The sequence below is a fragment of the Eurypyga helias genome, unplaced genomic scaffold, assembly GCF_000690775.1.
Source record: "Eurypyga helias isolate BGI_N326 unplaced genomic scaffold, ASM69077v1 scaffold25908, whole genome shotgun sequence".
NCBI lineage: Eukaryota > Metazoa > Chordata > Aves > Eurypygiformes > Eurypygidae > Eurypyga > Eurypyga helias.
Window position 1 is genome coordinate 20,214 of NW_010265361.1, and position 11,075 is coordinate 31,288.

General features: G+C 45.1%; 1 protein-coding gene across 1 annotated transcript in view; it reads left to right on the plus strand.

Moving 5' to 3' along the window:
• Positions 1-627, plus strand: part of STEAP3 (STEAP family member 3, metalloreductase) — a 9,648-nt gene extending 9,021 nt beyond the window's left edge. Inside the window, exon 4 of the mRNA XM_010156722.1 lies at positions 282-627. Coding sequence (XP_010155024.1) covers positions 282-572 — 291 coding nt within the window. The 3' untranslated portion in view covers positions 573-627. The remainder of the gene's footprint in view (positions 1-281) is intronic.
• Positions 628-11,075: the final 10,448 nt, after the last annotated feature.

The following is an 11,075-nucleotide window of genomic DNA, read 5'->3' on the forward strand; positions in this document are numbered from 1 at the left end:
TTCGCACGGAGCAGGAGCCCACCTCTCAGCCAAGCTGGCAGCATCTTCTGGGAAACTCCTGCTGAGTTTCTAATATCACACTTAACCTCTGATTAGAAAAATGCAGTCTGGCACGCTACCCAGGAAAGGCTTCCAGTCGTGTTTTATTCTGTCCAACAAACGCAGGAGTACTCACGGCTTTCTCTGTGCTACGTACACTTACAGAATAGAGTAAAAAATGTAGGAAAATAGACAGGCAAGAGGTCCTCTGCTAACTGGCGTTGTGTTTCTCTTCCTTTTAGTCTGCCCTTGGATTCGTCGCCTTGGTAATCAGCACTCTGCACACACTCACGTACGGATGGTCGAGGGCCTTCGATGAGAACCAGTACAAATTCTACCTCCCTCCCACCTACACCCTCACGTTGCTCGTCCCATGCACTGTGATCCTAGCAAAAATCATCTTCAGTTTGCCCTGCATCCAGCAAAGACTTCTGCGAATCAGGAGGGGCTGGGAGAAGGGGAGATACGTGAAGTTTGTTCTGCCCAGCGCAACAGGGGAATATGCAAGTGGGGAGACCTCTAGCAATGTCTAACGGAGCCCCGGCTGTGACAGAGGATTTCAAAGCACTATCAACATTTCTATAAAGGTGTTTCTTTTTTCTTAAATATATGTTTGTTTTGGTATAATTGTATTGTGGGTAAATAATAAAATTTGGTGACTTTAGAAAATGGATGACCATGAAACTAGTTTAGACAGTAGTAGTTAAATTACATTGCTGATTTGCTAGGACAATTATTGCCTTAAAAATGACTGCGAACGCCAAGCTAGCAGCACTGATGTACATGGGAAACTGATGGGCTCTGTTAGTCAGATCAGTCACTTGTGCTGGCCAGCAGCTCCCCCGACCAGTACTTCTCTGTTGCTTTCCCAGCTGCTCTCATAAATTTCAATGCCCTTCTTTTTTTATTATAATAGGAAGTAGCACAGATTTTCTGGGGTTTGTGACAGCAGAGATATCTTGCCTCGAGTGTCTGGATCAATCAAGGCAGTGAGGTTTAGAAGGATGAATTGTCTCTGTTTTTGGTCTCAGTGAACTCTACGGACAAGTAAGAACAGCAATATCCATGTTATGTAGCATCTGCAGATTTTACTAAAAGCATCCAAACCTGGCAGCAAATCCAAGTATCCCTGTTCTCTCAAACATAGACGGCACTTCTGGTCCTGTAAGCTGTGCCTGGTGCCTGTTTACAAGCTACGGAAATAAAGCACTTTTTCCAGCAGTATGAAAGCATTTGAAGAGAGAGCGAGGTGTCCCTAACATCACATCTGGTCTGCACTGCTGGCTCAGAGATGACCGCTGCTGCTGCTGCTGCATGTCCTCTGTTTTACTAAGCCAAACTTTCAAGCAGTATTTGATGGAAGTAGAGCAAAGATAATTATTGGAAAGATTTGCTGCTTCACAAAATCACATGGAGAAAACCAAGGCCTTATATCAAATAATAGGGGAAGCTTTTAAAAATTGTCACCTGATCATGCCCATTTACAGAGACAAAACAGCAGCTCTAAACCAATTGGTTTTAGTAGAAAGAATAAGATCTTTGAATGGTCTTGCAAAGGGATGAGCAAGTCTGGACCACAACATTAAAACAGGGCAGCTGTACAGTTTGGGCACAGTCCTTCATTGCTTTGTACCTTAAAAAGTCACTTGCTAGATCACAAAGCTCTTCTGACTTCACATCCACTTCGGACAAGGTACAGGGCAAGGAAGATTTCTGTCCTAATTTCATTTTCCATCTGTCACTTTCTATGCCTTCAGGCTCTTGCTCTTTATCAGAATAATTCTTTAGGTTTTGCACATCCAAATCACCAACCAGAGAACGGACAGCCATTCACAAAAGCTCATTTAAAAGCAAGCAGTCGGGATGACACAAGAAGACTACCTCAGTAAGGTCAGACACAAGGACACAGCTAGAATAGCCTCATTTTCCTACAGTTCCGTAAGACACCGCTTGGTGTTCAGTATTGCTTTGAAAAACAACAGCTGTCAGCATCAAATGAGGGATGGCTCGTGGGACAAGAAAGTACTTGTTACTAGAGCAGTTCATATAAGTGGGGGGAAAAATTATCAACTTTGGGGCACATAAACCTTTGTACAAACCAACATTGCTTCTGTAACCTGGATGATTTCTACACGGACAGAGGGTCTTAAGAATTAGCCTCAAATAACTTCAGTGAGTAATATTCTCTAAATATTGCTCACGATGCCTAAGGCTCACAGTAATGTCTCCAAACACCATTTCTTTCCACTGAATAGAAAGAAATCGGCATGAGGGAAATGCCCAGATTTCGTAATCAGCTGATTTTTTGTTTGCTTCGGGTGTTTTTTAGCAACACGGGGAAGGTACCACTCATTCCCACTGTCCCCTTCCGAAAGCTGTGGTTATTCAGGTTTCCCCATCCACCTCCACAACCTCCACCCCGTTCGGCACGTGATCCAACCACTCACCGAGCAGATTGATTACCCAGCACTATTTATTTGTGGTTGAATGGTCGGTTAGGTTTCCACAGGGATTTGAGACCGTTTCACCAGCGTATAATCCCACCCACTCATTCTTCAAGGAAAACTGGATTCAGCAAGCTTGTTCTTTTAGTTTTCCATTTCATCACCAAAGTCAACATAAAAGCACCGGTTTACACACTGTCTTGTTACAATTATGTATTCCAATGCCTCTTTTTCCTACCTAAGCTTCTTTTTACATCTTTAGGTCAGGCAAGACCACTGCCTGGTGGAAAAAAAAATAATAAAAGGATTAAGAGGCAAGGAAAGAACATTACACAAACTTGCAGGGTTTGTGTCAAGGAGAAAGGTGTGTTTTTACGGTGAGTCACTGTGGGATGAAGACTCACTTTTCTGCCCAGCAGAAGTAAGGTTTGCACCTTTGCTTTGATTACAACTTTCACACCCACATACCCTTTCCCATCGACGGCAAAGGGATGGTTTGCATGAGCAGCAGCAGAGTCGGGCACCCGGGCCTACCCAAGGAACTGGCTCCGTTAGTTGGGTCAGCACGGTGCTTTTCAGATGGCCACAAGCCCAGATGGACACACGAACCAGCTCAAAATCCCTGCACCTACCGCAGCTCCACAGCATCTAAAAAAAGGCTGGTCGAGCGTCTCCAGGTAATGCCTGTGCCAACAGACTGTCCAGCCCGTCACCATCCCTGGTAAAGACGGAAACCAAGTCCTGTAACCGCAGAACAGCGTTTCAGATGGTGCTCTCCGTAGGCCTCTGGTCCTCAGCACCTTTGACACAACAGTTCCAACTCTGAAACGCTGAAAAACAGTTTGAGGGATTTCTCAATGACCATTTCCTGATGCAGGTTTTGATGTGGATAGGGGGTTTAGTGAGGTTAGCTTAAAATTTACCAATTAACTGGTTTTGTACTTCAAATTTCTATGTATATATGTACACACAGATAATATTATTGCAGAATATTTAGCTGGAATGTAGATTCTTTACATTTTTATTTCCTGTATTGCCTACTATGTGCCTCTGGGATATGTAAGAACTGACTGAAAAGCTGTAAGGGTAAGGCCAGTTTTAATCACTGGCTTCTGTAGTTACATAAAATATATTCTGAACAGGTCTATATAATTATATCAGAACTCACTGAGGTTTTTTTCCCCTCCTCCCCCTAAACTATACCATTACTATAATGGCAGTCGTAGAGCAGTGTGATTATCTAGAATTTAACCACTAGGAAATAAAACCCACCACAGCCAGCAGCCTTGTTATCATGATAGTAAGTGAAAATGATCATTGCTGTGACCCAGTGCGCCGGAGCCTCTCCTGCAGAGTTCCTACGCTCGTGGGAGGGCATGAGCGTGTACAGCGGAACGTTTCGTTACAGGAGGCTAGTGATACTACACAGCACTTGTAGCACAGGGTCAGGCAGGCTTAATTCACTAAACACAAAGCGCTGTTGATACCGAGTTCAAGGAAGAGCTCCAGCTGAGGGGTTAGGGGAGTGGAAAGGAAAAGGGAGTTTTAATACTATCAATTTGTTCTCTATTTAAGTCACTTCTTCATAGAAGTGGCATGCCAGATCAACCATCTTCTGGATCTGCAGCATTGGATTTTAATGAGCTAATTTGTAAGTTGATTTTAATGAGTTCATTTAAATTCCTGTGCTGAAGATTAACCTCTGCAGGTACAGTTCCCTCACTCCTTCTGTTTTATAATGCAAGATTTTTAACAGTGCAATTGGTTCCTTGCTCTTCAGGGATTTACTCACAAAGGGACATCTCAAACCATGGTTAAATGTTTAGGGGGATGCACTTGCTTCAGCATCTCTATGTGATATATTTTTTCCAGTCTCCAAGCTGGCCAGTGCAGATGTGTGACCTGCTACAATCAGCAACAGAAGTCTGGTGTTATCCTTGGGCTCAAAATTCACAGGGCTAGCGGGATCTGTGCACGGTGCTGCAGGTTTGAGGAAGGAGATTTGTTACACTAGGGCAGTTTTCTTTTATCTGTTTATCGTGCCTTAATAAGCAGCATCAGTTTTGCAGAATTTCTGCCCAAGGTTGTTCAGTGCGAGTCAGAACCACGCTTATTTTAAAGTTGAGCCTGCAATATGCAGCAGGATGATACCGTCTATGATTAGGGACAGTTCTTGTTAGCAGAGCATCGCAGGACTTTCATAATCAAAGACTAAAAATTACTGGGGTGTGTGGCCAGTCAGGAGGATCACGTATTACAAGCCACAGTATCACAGGAATCTTTCAAAGACTTAAAGCGGCACTACAGCAGTCCTCCCAGAAAGATAATCTGCTTCAGATTTGGAAACCTCAGCAGCAGAGGATCCACTGCGGCTGCTGTTCAGCTGGTTAGTCACTCCCGTTACCGGTCTCCCATATCCGACGTGCGATGAGCTAGCTTCAGCCGCTGCTGCAGCACGCCAGCCTGCCGGCCTGAGGAGCTAGCCGCAGTCGGATGTCTGTGTTTGAGCAGCTGCCTCATCCCCCCCATCTGAAAACGAAAGTTGCTGTGTGAGATTCACGGCCGCTTTCTGCAGAACCAGATTTCTTTCATCTGGGGGGGTGATGGGGCAGGGGAGTAGTGTGAAGAAACGGCCGTGACACTAACCAGTAGGATACACGGCCTTCGTTTCCAGATTGCTGCCGAGGCTCTGAAACCAACTGACGTCCTCCCGTTGGATGGACACAAACACAAGCATTGAGCCAAAGGCGTGATCTCAAAGTGGTGTGAAAAACAGACCAATACCACACCTTCCATTTAAAAAAATCTCGGTTCACTGAAGAAAAGGGGCTTCCCAAAACGGCCTTAAAGAATACATTCCCTGGGCTTCAGGTTAGAAAGCAGAATTAAACCTTCCCAAGATGCAGAATGAGGGCAGATGGCAGCGATTCTTACAGTAATTGCTGACATTCTGGGTACACAACACTAAGTCACCTGCCAGAGAGCAGCCACACTCAGGCAAAGGTAAATTCGGTGATACTGAGCTCTTGAATGGATTCACCACCACTGGAAACTCAGGCTTTTCCGGCTACCTGCTATTCACTCACTACGAAGGAAAGAATCTGTTGCTATTAGGATGCTAGCAAACAAAAGGTACAACCCATATCTCATAAAAAATGTTGCATCCAGAGGAAGATGAAAGCTCTGTGTCCCATCCTCTCCCCCACCTCCACACCAGCCCGAACACCCACCTGCCCATGCAGCCATTAGGCATGCCGTGCTTCACGAGGAGGTGCTGGTCCCCAGCGAAGCAGAACTGGGTGCTGTGCAAAAAGAAGTGAGAGTAACGCCTCCCAGACGACCTGCACCACCATGCCGACCCACGCACACCGTGGTCTCTCCCTGCAGACAGCACAAGATCGCACAGCCGCCGTTTCCCACGCATCACCTCCGGGTTGTGAAGAGTGTTTGAGGGTTGTAGTGATAGTTTGGAATCAATAAACAGGTCTTATACACAGCAAGCTGTGGTAAACCCCCAGCATAGAATCACAGAATCATAGAATGGTTTGGGTTGGAAGGAACCTTAAAGATCATCTAGTTCCAACCCCCCTGCCATGGGCAGGGACACCTTCCACTAGACCAGGTTGCTCAAAGCCTCATCCAGCCTGGCCTTGAACACTTCCAGGGATGGGGCATCCACAGCTTCTCTGGGCAACCTGTTCCAGTGCCTCGCCACCCTCTCTGTAAAGCATTTCTTCCCGATCTCTAATCTAAACCTCCCTGATTTCAATTTGTACCCATTACCCCTTGTCCTGTCACTCCAGGCTCTTGTAAAAAGTCCTCTCCCAGCACCTTTGTAGGCCCCCTTCAGATACTGGAAAGGGTATGGCATGACGCCAGCGCTACAAGGCTAGGAGAAAGGAACTGAGGCAGCAGCCCAAAACGGAAGGAAGGAAGAATTTAGGCCACCCAGGCTCTACCTGCCACTTGACTTCCCCCCCCCGCCTTCGATAGCATCCCTGGCATCTGCAAGCTGCTGCAAGAAAAGCATCAGGAATCTCAGCAGAAAGCTCCGTCACACCTCGTCCCTGTGCAACAATCCCAATTTGCCCTTTTAACCAGTCAGCATCTACGCACATTTCAATCACTGACAGCATAAAGCTGTGCGCGGTGCTTGGGTTCGGGCTCCAAAACTCACATCCCATCTCAGCTCGTCACAGCTCAGAAAGCGTGTCCCGGTGAGCGCGGTGCCAGGTTCTCCTCAGCCCCGGCACTGCAAGGAAGAAATAGAAGGAGCTTAGGGGCCAGAAGCATGGAGGACACATTCGTTGTGTGTTTAAGCTGTGTTGCTGAAGATGTTTTGATCTGCTTTGCATGTGTGTCTGTTCTGGGTGGTTTTCCTTGTGTTTGAAAAAAAAAAATAGGCATACTTAAAGTCTACTTTACAAAACCTCAGCAAATTAACACTGATCTTTTCCAGACAATTCTTCAAATGAATGTTCTGCAAATGCCTCCTCACAGCATGCAAAGATTTAGATACGCTGGAACTGGCTCCGCAAAGGATGCTCTCTAACAACAGGAATTTAAGCACTGATAGCAGTTCAATTTGCCGCTTTTTGATTTTAATATAAAAAGAAATACTTTCTGCAAGGAAAGGTTCAGCTTTCATCACCACTACCCTAGTACAGACTTTGCAGGCTAAACCAATTCACAGATAAGCATTTTTCATAAACATGACATATTTCTTGGCTTGTAGAGGTTCTGGAGAAGGAAAGAGCAGGCTGTGCTGACACCTGCTGGCTTCCTCTGCTGGCAAAGACGGTTTATTGGCAGCAGGTCTTGGCTCTTTGCTGCTTTTGTTTTGCATTCTCAATGCAATTCCTCTCATTTCCTTCCAAGATACAAAGCATTATGATAAAAACATTTTTGTTTCCACTGATCTGTCCTATGCAAGCCCTCCCTTAAAGCAAGAAAGGATCCCTTATTGTGCAATATTAGCAACAGTGTAGAAAAGGTCTCTTCTTGATGCCAAAGCGTATTTCTTCATGAATACAAGAAATGTACATTCACTGCCACAGGAAATGCTGCCGTTGCATACCAGATGAGGTGTAAACCTAACCACTAAAGCACGGCAAATGGGCAGAGGTGGCAGCAAGAAGCAAAGGGACGTGGCAGGGAGAATAACCAAAGGTGTGGCCATTTCTCTAACTGGGGAGGAAAGTGAGCAGTAGGAAAAGGTCAATGTCCTAACAACATGGAAAGTAGTAAGGTTGTCTTCTGGGCATCACTGCTTGATTCACTGATCGTTTGCAAATCTGTGCCAAGCAGTACTTTGAAAAGGAAGTCAGGGAGGGAGGATCGAGTGCCAAGCAGCAAGACTGCGCTCAGCCCAAACTGTTCAATACGCAAAAGTGTGTCCTTGCCTTAAGCATCTGTAATGCCTCCAGTTGGCTGAAGTTCCTCTGAAGCCGGGATCCTACCAGTCATATGAGACCAAGAATGAGTATCACATGTTCTGTTTTCTCACTCTTGATCTCTGGAGACTCAGGATTTCTGTGGCTTTATGCTTGCCAGGGCAGGACCCACAGTGTCCTCTCATGGCTGTAGTAACGCTTGGACTGTTACTGGAAGCTCGTGTTTAAGTAAGTGATCTGTCAGGGGATGTGCTGAATACTCCCAGGGAGTGAGAGGAACACACCACAGTTCACAATTTATCCTGGGATCACCTCTAAGACAGAGTGTTTACATCTGACAAAGCAGTTCCCCAACGTTAACAGTGGTGCATATCAGATCTTTGGGGTCTCGTTATGCTACTGGTAACTGTCAACGTTTAACTCAGCTCTCCATGTCAACCGTTTCTTAGCTCTTCCTTCTTCAAGAGGCAACATAACTACATCTGGACAGAAAAATACACAAAAGCTGCTGCATGAAGAAAATATAGCATGACAAAGCCAGGAAACAAGATGCTTATTCCAGCAGTTTATGAATTCAATTCAAATAGTTATTAAAATGTGCCATTTTCATACTTTTAGTGGCACAAGAAGCAGAACTACTCCAGTATTTCTGTGTCAGGAGTGTTGTACAGTCAAGATTTTGTGTGCTTCTTCAGTAACAGTTACCTCTTCTTCCTTTCCACGGTAATTCCTTTCCTAATTTCCTCTCTTCTCCTTCAGTAGCTGTTCTTCCACAACTCCTAACGAAAACTCCAGTCTCTCTGAAGTGCTTTTCTTTCTCCAAGAAACAGCCAAGCCCCCCTCACGACCCCGGTTTCCAGTTTACCTGCCTTTCCCTGCTATAGTGCAATAACCCAGGAGAAGTTGCACAATATTTCAGTGTCCACTTTGGATGCTGTTCCTTTTGTTTAAAAACAATGCTAGTAAGAGGCTTCAAAGGCATCATAGTGAAAGATGAATCCTTACTACTGTCTAAGAACACTAGCAACGCTGTATGATTTACCCCAGGACGCATGATGGAGAAGCCACCTTTGACTAACAGCAAACGGCTGCAGGTCGTGACCTCTGCCAGGATAACAACCCATGGTACCAACTCGGTAGGTGGTTTCCTGCAGCAGAAAGAGGATTTCATAACACCATGGGCAAAGACATCTCAGCCCTTAGTAATGCATTAGCGTGCATTCACAGATTTCACTCAGTATTCAACGACCCTGGAATCAAGCCTACTTTGATACAAGGCTACACCATATCCTACCAAAAAATGTTGGAACAGCATCTATCTTAACAAGTTCTCAGTTATTATCTTTGGTTTTGTGGGGTTTATTTGAAAGAAGCATTATTAAAGGGCCAATGAAAAAAAAAAAACACACCAGTAGAAAAACACTTCAGGAAGAATCCAGTTTACAAGGGTGGTCACTGAGAGCATTACAAAAGGCTCTACTGTGCTGCTGCAGAAAGGAGCCAACGAAGTGCCACTGCCAGAGCTCACAAAGCAGCAGTTTAACTCTTCCCTTGGAAAAAGAAGCTAATCTGGAGTGCCAGACACATCGTTCTTGAATTATTTGCATTAAAACATTTAGCCTTGTCTTGTTGACGCTGTGGAATTGCTTTCACTGTGCCACACTCACTGTGGCACTGAACATTTGTAACTCCACTAGCCCAGAAAGGGCAATTATTAAATTTGGTGACTTTCAAACACCAGATAGACCTAGAGAAGAGATCACAAAAACAATCCAAATCTGTCAGAAAGGGCTGGAGATTTTGATCTCTCCGGTATGCAATCTACTTCTCACCAAGTTACCTTCATTATTGTAAATTTGGCTGAACAAAGCTGGCGTACTCTGGAGTGCAATGCATTAACTTAAACTGCCTGTGAAGACAGGTACAAAATCCTATTAGCCAGATTAATCTGGCAAACATGACAGTCTGTGCAAGCAGGTAGCAGAGACACGGGCCCATGTTTAAGGAGCAGGTGCCAGCCACAGAGAGGTGGCCTGGACAGGAAGAAGAGGGAAGTGGTAAATTCTCATCACAAATTCATCAGAGCATGCATAACAGCATCTCAATCTCAAGAGAACGCAGGTGACTGCGGTGAGACAGGAGTCCTCCTTACAAGATAAAGATACAACCACCCTCTTAATCACAGATGACAAAGTGGCAGAGGACTTTCACAAAAGAACAGAACTCTGTTTAAAGCAAAGACATTGGTCAGTAACACCAGCTACCGAAACCAGCCTAGACCAGAGTTGTCAGGAAGGATGAAGACAATGAGGTGGGAGCAAACCATGAGCGTCACTCTTTAAAAATGCTCGGTTCCTACTTCTGCACACTGATGTCCTGGCAGAACTCGGGTTGCTACCTCATAGAATCATAGAATGGTTAGGGTTGGAAGCGACCTTAAAGATTATCTAGCTCCAACCCCCCTGCCATGGGCAGGGACACCTTCCACTAGACCAGGTTGCTCAAAGCCTCATCCAGCCTGGCCTTGAACAATTCCAGGGATGGGACATCCACAGCTTCTCTGGGCAACCTATGCCAGTGCCTCACCACCCTCTCTGTGAAGAATTTCTTCCTGATATCTAATCTAAACCTCCCTGATTTCAATTTGTATCCATTACCCCTTGTCCTATCACTACAGGCCCTCCTACAAAAAGGTGTCTCAGTGAAGTAAAGCTATCAACAGGCGAGCTGGTCCAGGAACACAAAAGCCTCCCAACAGTCATTTGTCTCTTTCAGCATGCTAAAGAGGGCTGGAAGAGAGTATAAAGGACAGCATTCACCAGTAAAGAGCAAGAAAGCTTGCCAGTCTGCACCATTTAAACAATAGAGACCAAACATAAAATGAGAAGTAAGGCTATGACTTGAAACAGAGAGGTTTGCTTCTCAAGCTCTCTAAAATACCCAGTGATTTGGTCATAAAACGCTTCCATTTTCACGGCAAGTTAGTACTGTGCACTGTATAATCTCCACATGTAGGTAATGTCTGCTGTAGGATTGCACCAAGAGCCGTGTCACAGGTCAGATTGCACTGCCTGCGTCCTAAAAGCAAAGGAAAAAGAAATGCAAGAAAGACAAAAAGTCATTTATGTCCCTCAGTTTTCCTTCTCTCAGTCTTAGCGTATTGACAGAAATTAATTTCTATAGGAAGGGAATTGCACTG